The following is a 25,812-nucleotide window of genomic DNA, read 5'->3' on the forward strand; positions in this document are numbered from 1 at the left end:
TAGTCCCAGCTACTCGGGAGGCTGAGGCAGCAGAATTGCTTGAGCCCAGAAGATTGTGGTTGCTGTGAGCTAGGCTGACGCCACGGCACTCAATCTAGCCTGGACAACAAAGCGAGACTCTGTCTGGAAAAAAAAAAAGTCCCCAAACAACAAATGCTGGCATGGATGTGGAGAGAGAGGAACACTCCTGCACTGCTGGTGGGACTGCAAACTAGTTCAACCTCTGTGGAAAGCAATATGGAGATACCTCAAAGCGATACAAGTAGAGCTACTATTTGATCCAGTGATTCCACTACTGGGCATCTACCCAAAAGATCAAAAGTCACTTTATGAAAAAGACACCTGCACTCGAATGTTTATAGCAGCACAATTAACAATTGCAAAGCTGTGGAAACAACCCAAGTGCCCATCAATTCATGAGTGGATTAATAAAATGTGGTATATGTATACCATGGAGTACTATTCAGCTTTAAGAAACAATGGTGATATAGCACCTCTTGTATATTCCTGGATAGAGCTGGAACCCATTCTACTAAGTGAAGTATCTCAAGAATGGAAAAACCAGCACCATGTGTAGTCACCAGCAAATTGGTATTAACAGATCAACACTTAACTGGACATATAGGAGTAACATTTATCAGGTGTCAGAAGGGTGGGAGGTGGTGGAAGGGATGGGTATATACAACCACAACGAGTAAGATGTACAACGTTTGGGGGATAGACACCCTTGAAGTTCTTAATCGAGGGGGGAGGGGGGTCATGGGCAATATATGTAACCTTAACATTTGTACCCCCATAATATGCTAAAATAAAAAAAAGAAAGAAAGAAAAAATAAATTTTGCAGAGACACTTTTCAATCCCTAATATCCTAACCTTTATCCCTTATGAAAAGTCTGGTATTTTAAAAGATTAGAGTTCAAGGTAAAAGACTTCCCACATTCACTACACTCATAAGGCCTTTTCCCTCTGTGAACTATCTGGTGATTATTGAGGTTAGAACTCTGGGGAAAGGATTTGCCACATTCATTGCATTCATAAGGCCTTTCTCCAGTGTGAACTCTTCGGTGTTTAACAAGACCAGAATGGTTGCTAAAGGATTTCCAACACTCACTGTACTCATAAGGCCTTTCTGCTGTATGAATTCCCCTATATCTAATAAGGCTAGAGCTTTGACTAAAAAATTTCCCACATTCCTTGCACCCATAAGGCCTTTCTCCAGTGTGAACTCTCTGGTGTTGCTGGAGCGTAGAGCTATGGGTAAATGATTTCCCACAATCCCCACACTCATAAGGCCTTGCTCCAGTGTGAATTTTCCAATGTGCAATGAGGTAGGATTTGCAGGTAAAGGATTTTCCACATTCGTTGCTTATGAGACCTTTCCTCAGTGTGAAGTCTCTGATGTACAATGAGCTCAAATTTCCTGATAAATAATGTTCCGCATTGATCACATTCACGAGGTCTTATTCCAGTGTGAACTCTCTGGTGTTGGAAGAGATGGGAACTATAAGTAAAGAATTTTCCACATTTGCTATACTCATAAGGCCCTTCTCCAATGTGAAATCACCAATGTCTAATGAGGTGACAGCTCTGGCTAAAGATTTCCCACATTCACCACACCTATAAGGTCTTGTTCCAGTGTGAACTCTCTGGTGTGTAATGAGGCTAGAGCTATGGATAAAGGATTTCCCACACTCACTGCACTCATAAGGCCTTTCGCCAGTGTGGACTCACTGATGTATAATGTGGTCATATTTCCTGCTAAATAATTTTCCAGATTCATTACATTGATGAGGTCTTACTCCAGTGTGAACTCTTCTGTGTGTAATAAGGCTAGAGCTTTGCCTATATGATTTCCCACGTTACCCACATTTTTAAGGCTTTTCTGAGGTATGAACTCTAAAATGGTAATTGAGGCTACAGCTAGTGCTAAAAAACTTCCCACGTTCACTCTACATGTAACACCTTTCCCTACTGAGGGCTCTCTGGTGTGGAAAAGTACATGCTTATAGCTGAAAGCTTTCATGCATTCTCCCCAGCTATAACGACTTTTTACAATGTGAAAGGCCATAGTACTCTTGATTCTGCTGTTTAACATCTGCCCAGTGTGAGTAGACTGTTGCTGAAGAAATCCTGAGCTGGCCAGGAAATCCTTCCCAACCTCCCTGCAGATAAAGTGTTTCCCAAATACTTGGAATTTGCAGTTGTTCAAATACAAGTCTCTAGGCCGGGCGCAGTGGCTCACGCCTGTAATCCTAGCACTCTGGGAGGCCAAGGGGGGGTGGTAATCACTTTAGGTCAGGAGTTCAAGACCAGCCTAAGCAGGAGTGAGACGCCATCTCTACTAAAAATAGAAACAAATTAATTAGCCAACTAAAAATATATAGAAAAAATTAGCCGGGCATGGTGGCTCGTGCCTGTAGTCCCAGCTACTCGGGAGGCTGAGGCAGGAGGATCGCCTGAGCCCAGGAGTTGGAGGTTGCTGTGAGCTAGGCTGACGCCACAGCACTCACTCTAGCCCGGGGAACAGAGTGAGACTCCTATGTAGTGAAACTCAGTCGTTTCCTACATGCCCCATCCATGTACAGCTTCTGCCCGTGATGTAACCCCTGGTGCTGAACCAAGTGCAAAATGTGTCTCAACACTGGGCCATGTATCTCACAAGGGCTGGCCTTCTGGGGAGAAGGATGGCCCTTGGCAGCCCTAATCTGCAACAGTCCTTGCGGAGAAACGCTCCACTGAGAAGGTGCCACCTCATCCTCTGTTCCACAGCAATCAGCTGAAAGGAAGGAAATGTTGGTAAGGTACACTGACTGTTGAATGTAGTGGGAGAGCGCAGCCCATAGACAAACTGTGCATTTGACAAACCCAGGAACTGAGTCCATGGGATTGTTTTCAGGACCAGGGTGTTGGAGTCAAGTTGAGGATGGGGTCTGCCTAGCAGGACTGGGCTGCTAAATATCACAGAATGTAGGCCACATAAATTAAAAGATACAACAGTGGGATGCTACAGGGAGAAGTGGCAGGATGTAAAACTCATTCCCCTAGCAGAACTTTTTTTTTCCTTTTTGAGACAGAATCTTGCTCTGTTGCCCAAGCTAGGGTGCCATGGCATCAGTCTCACTCACAGCAGCCTCAAAGCAATCCTCCTGCTTCAGCCTCCTGAGGAGCTGGGACTACAGGCATGCGTCACCATGCTTGGTTAATTTTTTCTATATATTTCTAGTTGGCCAATTAATTTACTTCTATTTTTAGTAGAGACGGGGTCTTGCTCTTGCTCAGGCTGGTTTCGAACTCCTGACCTTGAGCGATCCTCCTGCCTCGGCCTCCCAGAGTGCTAGGATTACAGGCGTGAGCCACCAGCCTGGCCCAGCATTACCTATTATCAACTGGTCCTCTGCCTGTCACTCTCCCACACCGCATTCCACTGAATATCAGAAACAGGGATGCCCGCGAGAGCGTCACTGTCCCCGACCCTGGGGCCTGGGCTGCAAGGACGTGAGCAGTCGCCCCTCGGGGCTTGAGGACTCGGGTGGGTGAGGCCCAGAGGACATGGCACTCACCTGAGTCGCATAACTCCGCTGGCGGCCGCCATCGGCCCCTGTGGGCAGAGGGGGGGGGGGGAGCCCCGGCCCCTATCCCCGGCCTGACCGGGTCACCACCGGGGGCTCCGCCAAGCCTCAAACATGCTTCTGTGCAGCGGGGAGATGACTCCGGTGGCACTTTCTCGGTCCTCTCTTTTTTTATTTATTTATTTTTTTTGAGACAGAGTCTCGCTTTGTTGCCCAGGCTAGAGTGAGTGCGGTGGCGTCAGCCTAGCTCACAGCAACCTCAAACTCCTGGCTCAAGCAATCCTCCTGCCTCAGCCTCCCGAGTAGCTGGGACTACAGGCATGTGCCACCATGCCCGGCTAATTTTTTGTATATATTAGTTGGCCAATTAATTTCTTTCTATTTATAGTAGAGACGGGGTCTCGCTCTTGCTCAGGCTGGTTTCGAACTCCTGACCTCGAGCAATCCGCCCGCCTCGGCCTCCCAGAGAGCTAGGATTACAGGCGTGAGCCACCGCGCCCGGCCTCTTTTTTTATTTTATTATTTTTTTTGAGACAGGGTCTCTCCTTGTTGCCCGGCTAGAGTGAGTGCCGTGGCGTCAGCCTAGCTCACAGCAACCTCAAACTCCTGGGCTCAGGCGATCCTCCTGCCTCAGCCTCCCGAGTAGCTGGGACTACAGGCATGCGCCACCATGCCCGGCTAATTTTTTCTATATATATTAGTTGGCCAATTAATTTCTTTTATTTATAGTAGAGACGGGGTCTCGCTCTTGCTCAGGCTGGTTTCAAACTCCTGACCTCGAGTAATCTGCCCGCCTCGGCCTCCCAGAGTGCTGGGATTACTGGCGTGAGCCACTGCGCTTGGCCTCTCGGTCCTCTCATTTCGTTGAGGACACACAGCTCCACTGCGTGCAGCCAAGGGAATACACCTGAGAAAAGCCAAAACGACCGCCATTAGGAGGGGGCCGGAAGTCCCGCCCCGACTTTGCCTGTACCAACGGAAGCGCCACTTTTCTGAGACCTCATTGGCTTGGCGTCATCATCGCCGGACGCAGGATATTCTGGGTAATGTGGTTCCCACAGATCCACAGCTAGAGAGTGAGGTCGCGCCCCACGGGACTTCCAGAGGGAAAAGCGAGGGGCGCTGAGAAATGGCGTCTCCAGCTCGCGGCCGTAAACGGGGCTTCCCGCTTCCTAAAAAAAATCGAACTCATTTCTGCGGATTGTTGTCCGCATGTGTTCACGTAAGTATTTGAGGACGTTATTTCAGACGTTCCCAAAGGCCGTGGATCCAAACGTACGTGGTTATTCAGTCACAAAATAGGTCCACTGCTTGAGAAAGCAAATAAAAATTGCCGTGTTGCAATTCAAACGCATCACTCTGAAGCATTAGAGTCAGTTTATTAGTCTCTGTGTGCTTGGTTACGACAAGAAAGACTCCACGTAGGGACATGACAAGGAAGATGGAGGTGGGACGCCCAGGCATCCTGTAGCAGGAGTATACAGGGTCGCTGTCTCTGGTTCTCACAGAAAATATCTCTCCTGCATGTGCACCGTGTTTCCCCGAAAATAAGCCAGGGTCTTATATATATTTTTCCTCAAGAAGACACCCTAGGGCTTATTTTCAGGGGATGTGTTATTTTTTTTAAGTACGGTACAACAATCTATATTTGCTCAAATATAGTGAAGTCGTCTTCGGGAACATCATCCTAACTCTCCAAACCCTGAATCCGTCCTGAATTTCTTGCGACTCTATTTCCTTTAGAACCATTGGCCCCAATCTCATGTAGAGCCATGGAGCTCTCATGGGGCAGATGAGAAGGGCTGCTCCTGTTCTTTCCCGCTCTGCCAGGACAGGCATGGGCTGTGCAGATGCGCTGCGTGGCCACGCCCGTCACTAGGGCTCATTTTCCGGGTGGGACTTCTACTGCGCAAATGCTTAGAAATCCTGCTAGGGCTTATTTTATGGGTAGGTCCTATTTTCGGAGAAACATGGTAATTACTGTGTCCCGTTTAGTAAGCAACACTTTTATGCATTTAATTTCCTGCTCTATACCTTTATATTCACTTTCTTTTGGTACTCTGACATCAAGCTCAAAAAGAAAACAAAAAGAAACGCATTTTGATAAGGCACAATGGCTAGAGTGTTCACAGGTGGAGCATGTATGCGAGGAGTGCTTTGAATCTCAGAATATATGGATTATCTTTAATCCCTGAGCTCTTCTCATAGCCGAAGTGATTATCATTGCCCTTGTGTTTACAGGAATTGTTCTGCATCAGAAATTTATATTATCTCATAAAAAGAATTGTAAAATGCAAATTGCAGAAAGCTATTAATATTGACAATGTAGTGATTCAAGAATGGTGGCAGAAACTTGTCTGGGGAAATACCATTGGATGGTGAAAAAAAGCAAAGATCTCAGAGAACTTTTTTTATTATTATTATTATTTTATTTATTTATGTATTTATTTTTTGAGAGAGAGTCTTACTCCATTGCCTGGGCTAGAGTGCCGTGGCATCAGCCTGGCTCACAGCAACTTCAAACTCCTGGGCTCAAGCAATCCTCCTGCCTCAGCCTCCCAAGTAGCTTGGACTACAAGCATGTGTCCCCATGCCTGGCTAATTTTTTCTATATGTTTTTAGTTGTTTGGCTCATTTCTTTCTATTTATAGTAGAGATGGGGTCTCGCTCTTGCTCAGGCTGGTCTCGAACTCCTGAGCTCAAACGATCCGCCCACCTTGGCTTCTCAGAGTGCTAGGATTACAGGCGTGAGCCACCACGCCTGGCCTCAGAGGACTTTTAATAGTGATATCTGAGAAAAGATAGAATTAGTTGAGCACATGACAAGAATGGTCACTTTGAAGGTTTTGTCTCCGAATATGATTCTTTGTTCTTTAAATCATTGAGCAATACCAGCATGAAGAGATAGTTAAAAGGGACATTTAGGTAGCCAGCATTGTAAAAATATAGAGGGGAACTGAGTTATCATATTTATTCACTGGGCTAACACAGATCAGTGAGCAAATACTTGGCTTCAGGCACTTATTGTCAGTACACAGGAGACCCTGGGTCACCTGAGAGACAAAGATCCTTGTCTGTGGAACTTATATTGTACTTAAAGGAGGCAGATAAGAAACTCGAAAGAAGATATACTCATTTATATAGTATGTTACAGTGTGGATGGCACAATGGAAAGAAGATGAATGGTATTAGAAGCAGAGTATGGGGTGTACATTACATCACACAGTAAGGGAGACCTCTTTCACAAGTGGGCCATTTCACAAACATTTGAAGAATGTGACCAGTGGGTGAGCAATATGGGTATTTCTGGAATAAGTTCCAGACAGAGGAAGAAGGTGGCTAGGAAGGTTTGGTGGCTGGAGCTTTCACGGGGGCACCTCAGCAGTTCAGGGCCTGGAACACCAGTCCAGTTAGCCATTGGCCTACTTTGCTTACTGCAGAGACACTCGGGGTGTGGATGAGAAACATTGGCTCTGCCTCTGAAAGTCTGCAAATCTCCACAGTGGTTGATTGGAGCCTGGAACCAGGCACCCTCCCTAGTTTCTGAGTATCATTCCTGGAACTTCACCAACAGAGTCACTTTAGGACTCTTTACAAATGCACATTCTAATTTCGAACCCCCCCTAGTGAATCTGACATTTTGTGGATCAGGCCCCAGAATCAGGGTTTTACCAAAATTCCAGATGATTTCGATGTACATTTAAGAACATTCCAACCTGCTGGTTATTGTGTACCACATGGCTGAATTTATTAGAACTGTCAAAGTCAAATAAAATATAGAGACGAATCTCTAAATTTAAATGATTTATTTTCGGAAGCAAGAATTGCAATTCAAGGCATACAAATAGAGTAGGTAGTCTCCGGTAGGACTGAAGAACAAAGAGAAAGCCAGAGGTTTTCCCAGTCTGGCCATTGGGATCACAGACTATTTCTGATAAGTTACTTGCATACATGCACTAATCATTCCAAACTGAAGACTTGGGGCACCCTCTCTGTCTGGCTCCCTTCTGTGCCACTGTCCTGGGAATCTTAGCCATCTGGGTCAACTTCACTTGACTCTTTGTCTTTGACTCAAAGAATCAGCCTGATTCTGTTTGAATTTCCCTTCCCTGCAACAAAACTTGGAAAAATTCTCTCCTGGAAGTAAGCTGGGACAATTGTAGGGCTTATCTCCTTAATTTCCCACCCCTCAGGATTCACTTTCATGCATTGTGTGTTGTCCTTTGTCTGAAAACCATTGTTTTCACATATTTTTTATGGGCTTTCAGGTATGTATGGCTTGAAGTTCAATCTAGTCTTTGTTGCTCCATCATGGTTGAAAATGGAAGTCTCCATCCATGTTTGGCTTTTTCCTCAGTGTGGTATCTCCTTTGGCAATCTCACTTGAAGGCGGCTTTATGGCATTTTTATCCCCAAAATGTTTCCTGACCTTTTTAGCTATAGGTTCTCTCAATATGGGAGAAACTGGTACCAAGGTACCATGGAGTATCTGTAGCTATTTGCACTTGCCCTTTGGCTTCCAACTAAGATAGGATCAAGTGTTCTTTGAACCTCTCCTACTTCAAGGGACATTTCCTGCTTGCCTAGCTAATATGTGTATCATTAGAAAAAGAGACCCTGAAAACATGTGTGTGAATCATGTTACAAAGCCCTACTTACGCCTAAGCTACCAATTTCAGTTTTTCCACTTACTATATGTGGTAGGCTGAATCATAATTCCCAAAGATGTCCACATCACAATCCCCGGTATATGTGAATATTAGTTTATATGGCAAAGGGGGCTTTGCAGATGTGATTACAGATCTTGAGGTGGGGAGATTACCCCGAATGTTCCAGGTGGGCCAGGTGTCCTCGTAAGAGGGAGGCAGCAGAGGTGGGGGGGGTGTTCATCACAGGAGAGGAGGAGGAGACATGACGAGGAACAAGAGGTCCAGAGGGACATGAAGAAGGGATCCCAAGCCAGAGCGTGAGTAGCCTTTGGAAACCGGACAGACAAGGAAGTGGGTCATCCCCAGAGCCTGTATAAGGAACCACCCCCCAGTGTGGTTGAGGTATGTGAGATTTTAGATTTTTTTTTTTTGAAAAAATTTACATATATATAATAATTAATTAAAAAAAAGGAAAAAAAAAAAGGAATTTACCCAGTGAAACTAATTTGGATTTTTCTTTTTTTAATTTAATAGACAGGGTTTTGCTGTGATTCCCAGGCTGGATTCAAACTCCTGGGCTCAAGCAATCCTCCTGCCTCAACCTCCCAAGGAGCTGGGACTACAGCCACACACCACTATGCCCAGCTTGATTTAGATTTCTGACCTTTATAACTGTAAGAGAATAGATTTATGTACTTGTACTCCACTAAGCTGCTGGTAATTTGTTATAGCAGCACAACAGAAACTAATACACTCACTATATATTAGGCTTGAGGCTGCCAAAAATTGTACTTTATAGAGCGAGTGTATTAGTTTTCTGTTGTTGCATAACAAATGACCACAAACCTACCGGTTTAAAACAACACACCCATATACTGTCTCACAATTACTTAGTTAGAGGTCCAGAGAATTGCCTCCTTGGGAACTGTACCTAGCTCTCGATTTTTATGATTGAAACAGCATCAATAAAAGCTTGACATTGTGCAAAGAGAAACATGCGGACCTGGTTATCTCTGGCCTTGGATGGCTCACAAGAGTACCTTACAGAGCTCTCAGTCTGAGTATTGTGGTACTTGAAGTGAGATATTTTTCATACCCTACGTGACTGTATACTCCCTTATTCCTCCTGCCATGTTTCTGTACTTGTTTCTTACCACCCATCCACGTTCTCTAAAGTCTTCTTTGAGGTCCTGTAAGAAATTTTTCAGAAAACTTTTTTTTTTTTTTTTTTGAGACAGAGTCTCACTCTGTTGCCCAGGCTAGAGTGAGTGCTGTGTTGTCAGCCTATCTCACAGCAACCTCAAACTCCTGGGCTAAAGTGATCCTCCTGCCTCAGCCTCCCAAGTAGCTGGGACTACAGGCATGCGCCACCATGCCCGGCTAATGTTTTGTATATATATTTTTAGTTGGTCAATTAATTTCTTTCTATTTTTTAGTAGAGACGGGGCCTCACTCAGGGTGGTTTTGAACTCTTGACCTCGAGCAATCCACCTGCCTCGGCCTCCCAGAGTGCTAGGATTACAGGCGTGAGCCACCGCGCCTGGCCTGGATCTCTTGAGCCCAGGAGTTGGAGGTTGCTGTGAGCTAGGCTAATACCTTGGCACTCACTCTTGCCGAACAACACAGTGAGACTGTGTCTCAAAAAAAACAACAAAAACAAAAAACAATGGAGACAAGCTATGGAATTGACAGGTAATATCGCTAGAAAAGTTATAGCTAAAGCAAGCAGTTCCCTAGCATGGTCTGGGGGTCTGTCCAAAGAAATTACTTGTACAGTATTTCCCGTCAGGAGCAAGAAAAGAAAATCCTGACTATTTCCCTTTCATCCTTAACAAAGTTGGATTTTTTTCTATTTTCCAATTAAGGTGTCATTATTCATGAACTATGACAACCAAGAAGCAAGAATTGCTATATCAAGAGAGTTTATTTTCTGTTATATACCTCTGGCATAACGTGCTCTTCTACAAGGCTCTCTGGGAGCAAGTTACGCTCACATTCTCAGCCCCATCACCCCTGCAGTTTTCCTGCACTTTGGCCAGCACATCCTCCATCACTTCCACTTGCTCTCACAAATTCTCCACGTTGGCATGGGGTGTAGTATTCTTTGGCATTTTTCCCTTTGCTAACTTTTGCTCTTCCCTCAAATTCTTCTCTTCAATATTTTTCTTTCTTTTTGATCTGATAACTAAAATGTAGAAAGGATGCTATTGAGATAGTAATACGTGAGGAATAAAAATGGAGACAAAAAGGGGTGAGGAAACACATGGAAAAAGAGAGGTACCAACAGTAGAATTTTCAGGGCATGATGAATGTTATTTGTCTGACAAGGATGGTGAAAATTGAATTCTAAAATTTTCCCACATAGTATATTTAAATGTTATAAATGCCCAACTTTTTTAAAAAAAGAATATACAAAAGCCGTAATCCCATCTCACAAAAAGACATCGAAAAAATATTTTCTATAGGTTCCGACAAGGGCCTTCTGCCTCATTGAGCACCAGTGATCTCTTCCACCCTTGGCCTCCCAGCCTCTCTCTGCTGTCTGTGTCTGGAGTTGGTAGAGGAAATACATGCACTGTTTATGTATTTTTTGTGGGTTTTTTTTTTTGTGTTTTTTTTTTTTTTTTCTGAGACAGAGTCTCACTCTGTTGCCCCGGCTAGAGTGCCGTGGTGTCAGCCTAGCTCACAGCAACCTCAAACTCCTGGGCTCAAGTGATCCTCCTGCCTCAGCCTCCCGAGTAGCTGGGACTACAGATATGCGCCACCATGCCCGGCTAATTTTATCTATTTTTAAAGTTGTTTGGCTAATTTCTTTCTATTTATAGTAGAGACGGGGTCTCGCTCTTCCTCAGGCTGGTTTCAAACTCCTGCCCTCGAGCAATCCTCCTGCCTCAGCCTCCCAGAGTGCTAGGATTACAGGCGTGAGCCACTACACCTGGTCTGCTCTAGAATTTTTTAAACAGGTATCCAAGAATCTCAGAACTTCTGCTGGATCTGGTTTACATGAGCACACGTGTCTCCTCGCAAGGGTGCGCAGAACACGCCTCCGGTGGACAGCCCTCACAGAGTCCGTTTACCGGGCAGTGACCTCGGTTGGGTGGGCCTGGATCTCATTTTCACGTCAGACTGAGGCCAGTGGTGCAGGTGGAACGTCTGCCTGTGTGTGCTTTAACTACGGAATGACGTCACATCGATATGTGTGTTTAAGGGAAATGTTTTGTCCTGGAAAGTTTGTTTCCTGAGCTCTGCTGGGTGAGATCCTTGGAATGGCCCTGCCAAAGGGCTGAGCAGCCATACGGCTGCTCGCCCCTCTGTACGATTTGGTAAGAACACTTCATTTCTGTAAGTATGGCCTTAAATATTCGTCTTTCTTTCTTCAAACCCTGTTAAGTGCCACTCAACTTGGCCATTGGAGACCAAACCATCCTTGCCAGCTCAGCTGTCTCGTGACTTCGGACCTGACAAGGTGCCCTGGCCGACCCTCTACCTGAGTGAATGAACTTTTCCAGTTCCTTCTCGTTCTCCGCGAGCAGGTACATGGACTCATCCTGGCCCTCGTCCCCGGAGCCGCCCTCCTCGTCGCCGAGTGATGGTAGCCGGATGTTTCTGTAAAGCGTCTCCAGCTGCTGCCTTTCCTCCGCCTGGGCCAGTCGGCTGGAGAGCAGTACAAGCACACTGAGAAGCACGGTCTCCACAGTGAGTCGTCATGTCTTAATCGTGCGGCTTTTTGCCAGGAAAGGATTCACTGATGGGGGTGGTAGGTGGACGGTGAGGGATGGGAGGCAGAAATAGACTTTTAAACCAAACTACTCACAGTCAGAGCTCAGCCTTCCATGCCACCAGGCCATTTTCTGGAGTAAAGGGTGACCCTGATACTCCAGAAGCAGAGCCCAAGGCCGGGGCTAGGAACCAACAAGGGACTCCTATTGGTACAAGCCTAAACAGGCTGACAGACCCATGATCAAGACAAACCGTATTTCAATGCAATATTTTACAAAATAAAAATTAATGACAAGGCCGGACACGGTGGTTCACGCCTGTAATCCTAGAACTCTGGGAGGCCGAGGTGGGCGGATTACTCGAGGTCAGGAGTTCGAAACCAGCCTGAGCAAGAGCGAGACCCCATCTCTACTAAAAATATAAAGAAATTAGCTGGACAACTAAAATATATAGAAAAAATTAGCCGGGCATGGTGGCACATGCCTGTAGTCCCAGCTACTCAGGAGGCTGAGGCAGGAGGATTGCTTGAGCCCAGGAGTTTGAGGTTGCTGTGAGCTAGGCTGACGCCACGGCACTCACTCTAGCCTGGGCAACAAAGCGAGACTCTGTCTCAAAAAAAAGAAAAAAATAATGACAAGAAATCCATGATGAACAAAACATCAACACCATAAATAAAAACAGATGGGTATTACTGATGTTTCCTTTTGTAGAGATTCTAATATGGCTTGGTCCAAAACCACTATTGATCCCATACTTAAAAGGATTATTCTGTTTATTGTGGATATTTTGGGGCATTAATATAAATTTTAAAAATTAGATTAAAATTTTATTTATCTTGACTACTGAGTTTTTTGACACTTCCTTAAATTTTGCGCCTGTATTGAACACTTCACTCACCTCACCGTAGGTAGTAGGTCCAAGCCTGGAAGTGGATCGCTGAACGCCTATTTCTGTTTGACGTGGAAATGGGTGACAGAGTGTTTTACTCTTTTTCTTTCTTCTTTCTTTCTTTCTTTCTTTCTTTCTTTCTTTCTTTCTTTCTTTCTTTCTTTCTTTCTTTCTTTCTTTCTTTCTTTCTTTCTTTCTTTTTCTTTCCTTTCTTTCTTTCTTTCTCTTTCTTTCTTTCTTTCTCTCTTTCTTTCTTCTTCTTTCTTTTCTTTCCTTTCTTTCTTTCTTTTTCTTTCTTTCTTTCTCTCTCTCTTTCTTTCTTTCTTTTTCTTTCCTTTCTTTCTTTCTCTCTTTCTTTCTTCTTCTTTTCTTTCCTCTTTCTTTCTTTCTTTCTTTCTTTCTTTCTTTCTTTCTTTCTTTCTTTCACTCTTTCTTTCTCTCTCTCTCTCTCTCTTTCTTTCTTCTCTTTCTCTCTCTCTCTCTCTCTCTCTCTCTCTCTCTTTCAAGACAGAGTCTCACTCTGTTCCCCAGGCTACAGTGAGTGCCGTGGCGTCAGCCTCGCTCACAGCAACCTCCAACTCCTGGGCTCAAGCGATCTTCCTGCGTCAGCCTCCCGAGTAGCTGGGACTACAGGCATGCGCCACCATGCCCGGCTAATTTTTATATATATTTTAGTTGTCCAGCTAATTTCTTTATATTTTTAGTAGAGACGGGGTCTCACTCTTGCTCAGGCTGGTCTCAAGCTCCTGACCTTGAGCGATCCTCCCGCCTCGGCCTCCCAGAGTGTTAGGATGACAGGCGTGAGCCACTGCACCCAGCCTACTTTTTCTTAAGATACTTACCTTCCTAGTTCTGTGTGACTTATGCAATAAAAAATATTTTTAGGGTTAGCTTATGTTCCAAGCGGCGGTGATGGAGGAAAGAGTGTGTGTCGGGGGAGCATTCCAGAAGCTGTAAGGCAACAGGAACTGGCCTCGCCATAAATGTTATTAAGATAATCAAGAGGTTGGGGCAGAGCCAGGATTTGGATGAGGAGAGTAAGGCAGGTGCAAAATGGAAGGAGGTGCCAAGACACCCAGCAATAAAGATAAATGTCTTAACTCAGTATCTGTAAAAATTGAAATGTATGCAAAACAAATCCATGATAAAACCAAATATCAAAAGTTTAGATAAAGACAGGATCCAGCAGTGCAGTGTTGGACTATGTGGAGCCTGAGTCAAAAGGGAAAGTTAGTCCCTATGTACATGTGTTTACATGTGTTTAAATGCTTATTCTTTTCCAAAACACTAAAGAAGTTGAGAATATATTTAAAAATTGAAAACTGGTATATGAAAAGTCATGACACTAAGTTTAAATATTTTATCTATATCGGAAACATAATTAATTATAATTTTACTTTCCTGGCGCAGATACAAATGTGAAAACTATAAGAGTTGACTTTAGGCCAGGCGTGGTGGCTCACGCCTGTAATCCTAGCTCTCTGGCAGGCCGAGGTGGGCGGATCGTTTGAGCTCAGTTGGAAACCAGCCTGAGCAAGAGCGAGGCCCCGTCTCTACTATAAATAGAAAGAAATTAATTGGCCAACTAATATATATAGAAAAAAATTAGCCGGGCATGGTGGCAACAGAGTGAGACTCTGTCTCAAAAAAAAACCAAAAGAGTTGACTTAGCCCAACAATTTGATTGAACACAGAAAGCCCAGGGTATATGTTTTAGTGAGCTATCTTAGAAAACTTTATATTTGTTAAAATTTTTGTCTATAATAATTAAATATAAGGAATGGCAGTTAACATGATTTAGGTGAATGTAAATCGCCTAGTTAGATAACCTAGAACCAAACATGCAGGTTACATTCTCTCATTAGCAAAATTTCTTCCATTTTACCTTTAATCTCATTTTGTGTTTATATGACGTACCGTGTTTCCCCGAAAATAAGACCTACCCATAAAATAAGCCCTAGCAGGATGTCTAAGCATTTGCGCAATAGAAGCCCCAGCCCGAAAATAAGCCCTAGTGATGGGCGTGGCCACGCAGCGCGTCTGCACAACCCATGGGTGTGGTGTCGGAGCGGGAAAGAACACAAGCAGCCCTTCTCATCTGCCCCGTGAGAGCTCTGTGGCTCCACATGAGAGATTGGGGCCGATGGTTCTAAAGGAAATAGAGTTGCAAGAAATTCAGGATGGATTTCGGGGTTTGGAGAGTGATGATGATGTTCCAGAAGAAGGTGACTTCACTCTATTTGAATACATGTAGATTGTTGTACCGTACTTAAAAAAAATAACACGTCCCCTGAAAATAAGCCCTAGGGTGTCTTCTTGAGGAAAAATAAATATAAGACCCTGTCTTATTTTCAGGGAAACACAGTTCTACTTTCAGATTATCACATCACTTCCAAGAGCTTGACCCCAAGCTTTATTTGAGAAGGTGAAGTATCTTCCCAAAAAGCTATTAGCCCATAATGCATTAAAAATTTCTAGTGAAAATGAGAATGGTCAATTTTTTCTGCTTTGTATTGTTAATATTCCTTCCAAAGTATCAATTTTATCAGTTAATTTTAGAATATCCCATTTTGGGAGGATGCTAGCATCTCAAATCATATCTTTCAGATGTTTTTGACCATGACCCACAGTGAGAAATATATTTTATTTGACAACGACGTGTGTGTGTGTGTGTCTCATGCGTTTCTGTCTCAAAAGTTTAAAAATCAGCATTTACTAACACTTTAAATAGTGCTTTCCAATATTTTCTATTCTGGTAAATTGTGTTCTGTCCTGTTTCTCCCCCCACCCCATTTCTATCATAACCCAACATGAGTACAATCCACATTTTGAAAAATACTGGTCTGGAAATTTATAATGACTATAATAATTCAGCAATTATAATAATTACCATCATCATCATTATTAGCATAATTGTCATGTGTTTTTTTGTTTTTTGTTTTTTTTTTTTGAGACAGAGTCTCGCTTGTTGACCAGGCTAGAGTGAGTGCCGTGGCGTCAGCCTAGCTCACAGCAACCTCAAACTCCTGGGCTCAAGCGATCCTCCTGCCTCAGCTTCCCAAGTAGCTGGGACTACAGGCATGCGCCACCATGCCCGGCTAATTTTCTATATATATTAGTTGGCCAATTAATTTCTTTCTATTTATAGTAGAGACGGGGTCTCGCTCTTGCTCAGGCTGGTTTCGAACTCTTGACCTCGAGCAATCCGCCCGCCTCAGCCTCCCAGAGTGCTAGGATTACAGGCGTGAGCCACCACGCCCGGCAATTGTCATGTTTTGACAATAAAAAATAACCTAGTTGATTAGTTATGTCTTCTTAAGGATAGCAGATGCTATTAGCATACACTTACTATATCATATAGGAGATCACCATCCCACATATCAGGGCAACGCTGAAGGCTATACTTGCAATTAACATTACTTGAACAAGAGCAGGTCTATGTGGAATTATTGCTAAAAACGGAGAAGAAAAGAAGCTGTCAAAAAATTTCATTTTAGCTGCTTCTCTCAGTTAATGAATTTGTTAATCATATTGCTGATATGAAAGGGAATAGGAGACAAAATCAGAAATGCCTTTAAAGATAGCATGCTTAATTTTTAAAAGTAATGGTTAGATCGCACAGGCTGTGTGAACAAATATAATTTGCATTCCCAACAATCCCTGACTCCCTTTTTTGTCCACCTCCTGTCCTTGTTCAAAGCCCTCTTCTTTTCTCTGCAGAGACACTGGAGCCCTGACCGCAGAGGCAGCACCCATCGTCTAGGCAGCTGAAAGGCGCGTGGCCTTCCTCTGAGGATCTAAGTTGGGTGGTGCTGTCATGAAAGATATCACAGGGCAATTTAGGACAGAATTCCATGTTCCTGCATGCCAGGAGTTGCACTTTAGGGCTAGAGAATGTGCTATAAAACCATGGCTGTTCTTTGTAGGCTCAGTTTTATCATCCTTCTTCATATTATCTGAAATTTTAAAAAATAACCAGAGAGTTATTTTTTTTTTTTTTGAGACAGAGTCTCGCTTGTTGCCCAGGCTAGAGTGAGTGCCATGGCATCAGCCTAGCTCACAGCAACCTCAAACTCCTGGCTCAAGCAATCCTGCTGCCTCAGCCTCCCAAGTAGCTGGGACTACAGGCATGCGCCACCATGCCCGGCTAATTTTATATATATATTAGTTGGCCAATTAATTTCTTTCTATTTATAGTAGAGACGGGGTCTCGCTCTTGCTCAGGCTGGTTTCGAACTCCTGACCTCGAGCAATCCGCCCGCCTCAGCCTCCCAGAGTGCTAGGATTACAGGCGTGAGCCACCGCGCCCGGCTACCAGAGAGTTATTGTTTGCACAAATTGAACAAAAGAGCAATTGTCAAGGTAAGTAATTACTCAGCCACTTGTAAAATCTGGCAAACTGAGGCAGCACTTGCAAACACTTGCCCTTCCCTCACTTTCTGTTCCTTCCCAAGGCAGGATGAAGAATTCAGCCAACTGAGCTGAAACGGACCGAGAATGAGGGTATGATTGCAGGATTCAAACACTCTGTTTTAAATGCTTGTATTTTCTCAGTGAAGGGGCAAACAAGATCATCCTGTGAGAGCAGGTCTGGGGTAGAATACATTGAGGAATTTGTAGACCAAGAACGGTATATGAGAAAGTCACCAGGCAGGCTGGGAGAATAAGTAGACTAGGGAAATGGAATAGGACAGATTTTTTTTTTAATTCAAGAAGAATTTCCTAGAAATGCAACTGCTGAGTGTATTGGTTATATTTTCATATTTTCTATATTCTTTTTTTTTTTACAGATACCATATTTTTTTTTCTGGCATATGATGGGGGTACAGATTTTAAGGTTTCAATAAATGCCCTTTCCCCCAGATGGTGCACATCTCACTCATTATGTATGTATATACCCGCCCCCCTCCCCCCTCCCACCTGCCCAATACCCTATTACTGTAGTACCTGTGTGTCCACTTAGGTGCTGTTCAGTTAATACCAGTTTGCTGGTGAGTATATGTGGTGCTTGTTTTTCCATTCTTGAGATACTTCACTTAGTAGTATGGGTTCCAGCTCTAACCAGGAAAATATAAGATGTGCTATATCACTGTTGTTTCTTAGAGCTGAATAGTACTCCATGGTATACATATACCACATTTTATTAATCCATTCTTGGATTGATGGGCACTTGGGCTGTTTCCACAGCCTTGCAATTATGAATTGTGCTGCTATAAACATTCGAGTGCAGATGTCTTTTTTGTAGAGTGTCATTGGATCATTTGGGTAGATGCCCAGCAATGGAATTGCTGGATCAAATGGTAGATTCACTTGTATCGCTTTAAGGTATCTCCATATTGCTTTCCACAGAGGTTGGACTAGTTTGCAGTCCCACCAGCAGTGTAGGAGTGTTCCTCTCTCTCCACATCCACGCCAGCATTTATTGTTTGGAGACTTTTTGATAAAGGCCATTCTCACTGGAGTTAAGTGATATCTCATTGTGGTTTTGATTTGCATTTCCCTGATGATTAGAGATGTTAAGCATTTTTTCATATATTTGTTGGCCATTCTTCTGTCTTCTTTAGAAAAGTTTCTGTTCAAGTCCTTTGCCCACTTTTTAATGGGGTTATTTGATTTTTTCTTGCTGATTTTCATGAGTTCTAAGTATATTCTAATTATCAGCCCTTTATCGGATGCGTAGGATGCAAAAATTTTCTCTCATATATTTTCTATATTCTTGATGCTCTGGCATTTGGGGCCTTGATTCTGGATCGCCCCTTCCAGGCCTAGCTATTTCCTGGAGAGAGCAAACAACTCCCCGCAAATCTGCTTTTGGTATCTAAGCCAACCGATCCAGAGCCCACATCCACAGTCAGCTCCTTTATCAAACTCCAAGCCAATATTCCCCCTACCCTGCCCAAAGTCACCCAGGGCCAGATACTAGACAACTAGAAACATCCCTATAACCCAGAGCTTGCTGAAATTATTCAAACTACTTAATCCTAAATTTACTCAGCATATTTGACCTTCCTCGCCCATTCCTTCCCTTAGAAGCCCCAATAGAGGCTCTGAGCTATGCTCACCCCTCTCCTCCTTCTGCCCCCTGGCTGACTCTGGTGTTTCCCATGTGACCCTGCCTTGCAGCCCATGTCTGCTGTTTCTAGGAATCTGTGAGCATAAGCTTTTTGCTTCTTGATGATCACTTCCAAGTCTGGGTGTCTTACCATTATCATAACTGAATTAAATAAATCTCAGGTATATTTCAACACTCTAGGTCAAAAAGTAAAGGCATTGTTTTTATATTTATAAGAATTGTCGGCCGGGCGCGGTGGCTCACGCCTGTCATCCTAGCACTCTGGGAGGCTGAGCCGGGTGGATTGCTCAAGGTCAGGAGTTTGAAACCAGCCTGAGCAAGAGTGAGACCCCGTCTCTACTATAAATAGAAAGAAATTAATTGGCCAACTAAAAATATATGTAGAAAAAATTAGCCGGGCATGGTGGCGCCTGCCTGTAGTCCCAGCCCCCCTCGGGAGGCTGAGGCAGGAGGATTGCTGGAGCCCAGGAGTTTGAGGTTGCTGTGAGCTAGGCTGACGCCACGGCACTCACTCTAGCCTGGGCAACAAACTGAGACTCTGTCTCAAAAATAAACAACAACAAAAAAAACGCCAAGAAACAAAAAGAATTGTCAATTGCCTCCTCTAGAAATTACGCTCATTACCAGCTTACAAACAAGATCTGAGATTGTTTTCCTGCTCCTTTGCCAATACAGTTATGGAACACTGTGCCCACTTTCAACATGACAGAAAACTAGAATCATAGTCTTGTGAAACTAAACAATTCAAACTTAGAGCTGCTGGAGCTGTGAATTGTGCCGCGCCTTCAGAGGAACGGGCCACGCGGCACGTAGTCACAACTCCTACCTCTTATCACTGCAAATAATTAAGAAGACCAAGCAACACCAGATATAAACACCCTCAGATGGCTGCCCCTCATCATGCAGTAATAAAGTAGTCTTCCTTGGAACGCAGCAATCTGCCACCAAACAAATGGCTGTGGTGATTGTGCTAGCCCGGTCACGGTCCTGGTGCAACTTCTCTGTCTCTGCCTATGTTAGTGAACCTCACCTTCTCCACTTTGGAAACACTGAAATCATTTGTTTGGAGTCAGTTTCCCCTGAGTCGTCATCCTTAAGCTCTGTGCTCTGATAAACTCTGTATGTAATCGTATTTTCTCAACCTCATTATGTAAGGTTGACAGTCACAATGCACATTTCTCTTTTAAGCGAGGTAGGCAGCTTTCCACAGAACCAAGAGCTAAGGGTTTCAGGAGAAAATTGGTGTCTTCCAGCAATCTGAATAGACAAATGATTTTGCCGCCCTATATCTCATCCTGCTGCAACTGGGACCCAAAGCTCAGGGGTAAGAGAAATCTCAGCAAACCTCTAGTGTTCACAAAACAAACTGATGTCAAAGGAAGGACTAGAACACTGGTTTTCTGATGCCAGGACGCAAGCTCCATGCTTTGGTGATGGTGGTGAAGAAGCAAGTGAGATATTCATAGCTGAGCTTCAGGAAGATTAATAATATGTTTGGTTTGTTTGTTTGTTTTTTGGAGACAGAGTCTTACTCTGTTGCCCAGGCTAGAGTGAGTGCTGTGGCGTCAGCCTAGCTCACAGCAACCTCAAACTCCTGGGCTCAAGCAATCCTGCTGCCTCAGCCTCCCGAGTAGCTGGGACTACAGGCATGTGGTACCATGACCAGGTAATTTTTTATATATTTTTAGTTGGCCAATGAATTTCTTTCTATTTTTAGTAGAGACGGGGTCTCGCTCTTGCTCAGGCTGGCCTCGAACTCCTGACCTTGAGCGATCTGCCCACCTAGGCCTCCTAGAGTGCTAGGATTACAGGCGTGAGCCACCACATCCGGCCAATAATATGCTTGGGATGGATGGATATATTAATAACGTTTTTTCACTTTCTGTATTTCTTGATACTTTGCCATCTTGGGGCCTTGAAGAATCTGCCCCTTCCAGGCCCAGCTAATTCCTAAAGATAGTAAATCACTCACCTGCAAACACACCTATGACATGCAAGCCAGCCGATCCACAGCCTGTGCCCTGAACAATCTCCTGTATCCAGCTCTCACCCTTCGGCCTCACACACTGTCTACCTGCCCTAAATCCCCAGGGCCAGGCACCAGACAGCTGGGGATGGACCCTGTGTCCCAGAACCCACTCAAACCACTCAACCCCCCTGATCTTAACACCTAACTTGGCCCTTCTGATGAAGACCAGAATAAAGGCTCTCACCCACATTTTCCCCTTGCTCCTTGCACCCTCAACCTACCCTGGAGCCCCCTAAAGCAGACCCTGTGTGGCAGGCTATGCTGCCTGGTTCTGGGCTATGAGTATTTTCAGTATAAAAATGCCTTCCTCCCTGCCGGGCGCGGTGGCTCACGCCTGTAATCCTAGCACTCTGGGAGGCCGAGGTGGGTGGATTGCTCAAGGTCAGGAGTTCGAAACCAGCCTGAGCAAGAGCGAGACCCCATCTCTACTATAAATAGAAAGAAATTAATTGGCCAACTAAAATAATATACAAAAAAAATTAGCCGGGCATGATGGCGCATGCCTGTAGTCCCAGCTACTTGGGAGGCTGAGGCAGGAGGATCGCTTGAGCCCAGGAGTTGGAGGTTGCTGTGAGCTAGGCTGACGCCACGACACTCACTCTAGCCTGGGCAACAAAGCAAGACTCCGTCTCAAAAAAAAATGCCTTCCTTCCAGTCATTCCCATGTCTGTGTGTCTTAACGTACCTGATCAAAACAAATTCTGGGTATGTTTTAAAGCGATGGGGCAGGGAAAGGATCCGGCACACAGTGGCTGACACACAGAAGGCACTTAGCAAATGTGCCAGGAAAGAGAAGGAAGGGTCCTTTGGTGGGAGGAGCAGCAGGGTACAAGAGTGGCCTTCTGACTTTGGGGACTCTCAGGCAAGTGGTCTTGAGGGAGTTCCAGGAGAAGCCAAGGAGGAGAGAAGGTGCTAGAAAGGCTGCTCAGGGGACTGCTGTGTATAACTGTGCATTTTGTGTGTTGCACAAAGGGATCTCGAATTCAGCCTGTGCTTCAGTGATCAAGACATGAGTCCACAGAGCTGTGCTACCGTGTTTTCCCGGAAATAAGACCTACCCATAAAACAAGCCCTAGCAGGATTTCTAAGCATTTGTGAAATAGAAGCCCCATCCCGAAAATAAGCCCTAGTGATGGGCGTGGCCACGCAGCACGTCTGCACAGCCCATGGGTGTCGTCGCAGAGCGGGAAAGACGACGAGCAGCCCTTCTCATCCGCCCCGTGACAGCTCTGTGGCTCCACGGGAGAGATGGGGCCGGTGGTTCTAAAGGAAACAGAGTCGCAAGACATTCAGGATGGAATTCAGGGTTTGGAGAGTGATGATGATGTTCCAGAAGAAGACGACTTCACTGTATTTGAACAAATGTAGATTGTTGTACTGTACTTAAAAAGATAACACATCCCCTGAGAATAAGCCCTCGGGTGTCTTCATGAGGAAAAATAAATATAAGACCCCGTCTCATTTTCAGGGAAACACGGTACTTTCTAGCCTGCCCCAGGCAGCGCCATTGCTAATCTGACCTGCAGAAGGCGCCTTTTGCTAACGTGCACAAAGGTGCTGTGTAGGCTGGTAGTGACCACCCTGGCCCCTCTGACGCCACACTCCATGGCAGCTCTGGGCATGTCCGTGGGCCCCACCCACACACCCTGACCCTCCGCTTACCTTCGTTCCTCAGGAACTCCATGGGGGTGCTAGGCAATCCAGCTAGAAGGCCACTGAAGGGAATCAGAGAGGAGAGACAGGTTTAAGACAGATGCAGGAAAACTGGAAGTAACGTGGCATTAGACAAGGAAGCCTAATGCATAGTTTTCAAATATCTAAGATTGCAAATGTTAATAAAGCCATTCCAATGCCCAGTAGAAATACGTGGGTTAATTTGCAAAAGTATGGTGTTCTGTCGCATCCAGTGTTTCTTTCATGATTATGGACCTATAAGAACATGTGCGGCCAGGCGCGGTGGCTCACGCCTGTAATCCTAGCACTCTGGGAGGCCAAGGCGGGCAGATTGCTCGAGGTCAGGAGTTCGAAACCAGCCTGAGCAAGAGTGAGACACCGTCTGTACTAAAAATAGAAATTAATTGGCCAACTAATATATATATATATATGTATATATATATATATATATGTAAAATTAGCCGGGCATGGTGGCGCGTGCCTGTAGTCCCAGCTACTTGGGAGGCTAACGCAGGAGGATTGCTTGAGCCCAGGAGATTGAGGTTGCTGTGAGCTAGGCTGACGCCACGGCACTCACTCTAGCCTGGGCAACAGAGTGAGACTCCGTCTCAAAAAAAAGAGAACAAAATACATTAGTATTTGGTTTCTGGTCTTTACGGGTTGAGAAACCTCCTCCCAGGTTGAGGACCTGGAAAGATGGAATGGGGACGTGATCTCATCGGAACGTCCGAGAGCCTCCTGCCAGGGGGACCGATAGCGACATCCTTTCCTCGGACACGAATTAGACACTGTTGTATCGCACAGATACATTTCCCTTGTGTGGGATTGGTTTGCTTATACACAACACGTGTCTCCACAAAGAGTAGCTGCCCTGACTTCATAGATTGTCAAGGTTGGTTTTGTTCTTTAAAGATAAACAGAGTTCCTCTAGCACTCAAATGAAAAAGCAACGCCTGGCTGGGTGCAGCGGCTCACACCTATAATCCCAGCACTCTGAGAGGCTGAGTCAGGAAGATCACTCGAGGTCAGGAGTTTGAGACCAGCCTGAGCAAGAGCAAGATCCCGTCTCTACTAAAACAAAATAGAAAGAAATTAATTGACCAAGTAAAAATTATATATATACAAAAAAAGAAAATTAGCCGGGCATGGTGGCACATGCCTGTAGTCCCAGCTACTCGGGAGGCTGAGGAAGGAGAATTGCTTGAGCCCAGGAGTTTGAGGTTGCTGTGAGCTAGGCTGACGCCATGGCACTCACTCTAGCCTGGGCAGCAAAGCGAGACTCTGTCTCAAAAAAAAAAAAAAAAAAAAAGGCAACACCTAGAAGACAAATGGTTACAAAGAATGCTGTACACTTGCAAAGCATGCACCTGGGCCCACATGCTCTGTTGCCAGAACGCCAGCACCAAATTACAATTAAAGTCACACAGACACATTCGTATAGTCTGGATGGAATCAAGGTTTTTATGTGTGTCAGTTAAAGTGAAATGAAAGAATGTAGTAATCCCCAAAGAGAGACCACAGCTTACAGAGTGAAGAGTGTAAGTTTTAATTTAATTTTTTAAATTTAATTTAGGAGCAAATGTTTACCTAATTACACTATATATTATGGATCTTTCTACTAACAAATACACAAGGCACATGCACATAGCAGATAAGAGAACCCCATTTCACTGAGTAATTCAGCAACTTACCTGCGAGTCTTGAGGAAATACCTTGAATCCCAAATAATTGAGTTTCACTCAAGAGCACTTTGGCCTGGTTGGTGACTTTTCTGGGTGTTTGTGACTGTTTATTGCCTTGAAAAAAAAACTTGTGGTGGTGAAATATAATTACCTTCTTTTTATCTCCCCTGAAACGGCTTTTTAATTCTCCTGAGACAAGTGGAATCAGTGGTTGAAGCTACCTGGCAAGATTGTTAATTTCCCAACTGGAGGGAGCCTGGCTGCCTAAGGCAAACATAAATGGAGTGGGCAGTCTATTAAAAACAAAATTTAAAAAAAAGTGAAAAAGCTTTGAACCTTGTCTGTCACCCTAAAATTGTCAGTCTTTTATCATATGGATGGAAGGGATGTTGAGCCACAGTTCCTGTACATATCGGAGGAACTAGGAGACTCTGCTTCCTACGGAACGTCTGGGTTGTGACTGGGAGCCGCCAGTGTGAGGTCAGCCCTGTGGACACAATGGATTTGCTCCATGGAGCCAATCAGCCAATGGGGGACTGTTAGCCCGGAGTCAGGAGCAGCGTGCTGGGGCAGGTCCCTGCCTTCAGCCAGAGCACAGATTAGTGAGGAGGCAGAGAGAAATCAGTCACAGTTGGCCCTCTGTGTCCATGGGCCATGTCCCATCCATGGATCCAACCAATCACAGATGGAAAATATTTGAAAAAAAATTTTTGTGTGTACTGAACGTGTACATACATTTTCGTGTCATTATTCCCTAAACAATGCAGCACAGCAACTATTCACATAGTATTTACATTGTATTCGGTGTTATAAGTAATCTAGAGATGACTTAAGTATACGGGAGGATGTGCATAGATTATACCAAATACAGGGAATTTTAATCAGGGACTTGAGCGTCTGCAGGTTTTGGTGCCTGTGGGAGGTCCTGGAGCCAGTCCCCACAGGTGCAGCGGGACGAAGGCATTCTGTGGAGACTCGTAAAAGCCAGGGGAGAAGGCCGCAGAGCTACATGGGGCAATGGGCACACAGTCAAAACGCCTGGGTTCTCGTCCTCGTGTCTGGCTTCCTAGGAGTTCAAGCTTGATCATGTTACTCAAGCCGCTGAGCTTCCGGCCCCTTATCTGTGAAGTGAGAGGAAGGATTAGTACCTACCTCACAGAGTTGCAGCGATGGTTAATGCAATCCACGCAAAGCACAAAAAACCAGAATAGCCGCTAAACGAATGTTATACGGGATAGTGTCAATATTTGCAGTAAAACAACTCAGTCACCTCCACCCTCTGGGGACTTCAGAAACTGGGTCTCAAGTGGTGGCCTCCACAAGTTTCTTTGAAGAAGACAGAATAATCCTCAAAATGTGGAGATAGGGTTGCGGGAGAGACAGCGCAGGAGTCAGAGCCTCGCGCCTTTTCCCGACCCACTTACTGGCAGCAGTTCTCAGAGTGCGCAGCTTCTGTCCACCTTCACCAATCACAACGCGAAGCCCCTGGGATTAGGGTTTCATTCCTCCTGCACCAGACCAAGCAAA

At 44.8% G+C, this 25,812-nt stretch overlaps 3 protein-coding genes across 4 annotated transcripts in view; all 3 read right to left on the bottom strand.

Moving 5' to 3' along the window:
* Window positions 1-511: 511 nt before the first annotated feature.
* On the bottom strand, window positions 512-3,593 carry ZNF256 (zinc finger protein 256). The gene is given in 7 exon segments (XM_020283442.2): window positions 512-1,366; window positions 1,368-1,599; window positions 1,602-1,997; window positions 2,000-2,245; window positions 2,508-2,777; window positions 3,407-3,486; window positions 3,562-3,593. Coding segments are annotated over 7 exon segments (1,746 nt in total). The 3' UTR covers window positions 512-876.
* Window positions 3,594-9,906: 6,313 nt separating this feature from the next.
* Window positions 9,907-24,516, bottom strand: C16H19orf18 (chromosome 16 C19orf18 homolog). 2 transcript variants are annotated; one of them, XM_012741373.3, is made up of 5 exons: window positions 24,437-24,516; window positions 22,592-22,644; window positions 16,177-16,279; window positions 11,707-11,873; window positions 9,907-10,404 (listed from the first exon to the last, which is right to left on the bottom strand). In XM_012741373.3, exons 2-5 carry the CDS (start codon window positions 22,611-22,613, stop codon window positions 10,286-10,288), a joined length of 411 nt encoding a protein of 136 aa, XP_012596827.1. In that variant the 5' UTR covers window positions 22,614-22,644; window positions 24,437-24,516; the 3' UTR covers window positions 9,907-10,285. The 2 variants fall into 2 exon arrangements, with proteins under 2 accessions (XP_012596827.1, XP_020139030.1); XM_020283441.2 differs by lacking the exon at window positions 24,437-24,516 and adding an exon at window positions 24,295-24,383.
* Window positions 24,517-25,164: 648 nt separating this feature from the next.
* Window positions 25,165-25,812, bottom strand: part of ZNF606 (zinc finger protein 606) — a 55,969-nt gene continuing 55,321 nt past the window's right edge. The window contains exon 7 of the mRNA XM_075993314.1: window positions 25,165-25,406. Within this exon, the coding sequence (XP_075849429.1) occupies window positions 25,375-25,406 (32 nt within the window). The 3' untranslated portion in view covers window positions 25,165-25,374. The remainder of the gene's footprint in view (window positions 25,407-25,812) is intronic.

The sequence above is a fragment of the Microcebus murinus genome, chromosome 16 (genome assembly GCF_040939455.1).
Source record: "Microcebus murinus isolate Inina chromosome 16, M.murinus_Inina_mat1.0, whole genome shotgun sequence".
Taxonomy (NCBI): domain Eukaryota; kingdom Metazoa; phylum Chordata; class Mammalia; order Primates; family Cheirogaleidae; genus Microcebus; species Microcebus murinus.

Bases quoted from the DNA above. Each gene is read 5' to 3' on its own strand.
- C16H19orf18 (XM_012741373.3), bottom strand. From the start codon at position 22,613: ATGGAGTTCCTGAGGAACGAAG. The intron at 11,874-16,176 runs GTAAGTGTATGC...ACTGCTCTCCAG, and splicing joins GTGATCTCCTATATGATATA to CCGACTGGCCCAGGCGGAGG. The intron at 10,405-11,706 runs GTAGAGGGTCGG...TCTACATTTTAG, and splicing joins GGAAAAGTTCATTCACTCAG to TTATCAGATCAAAAAGAAAG.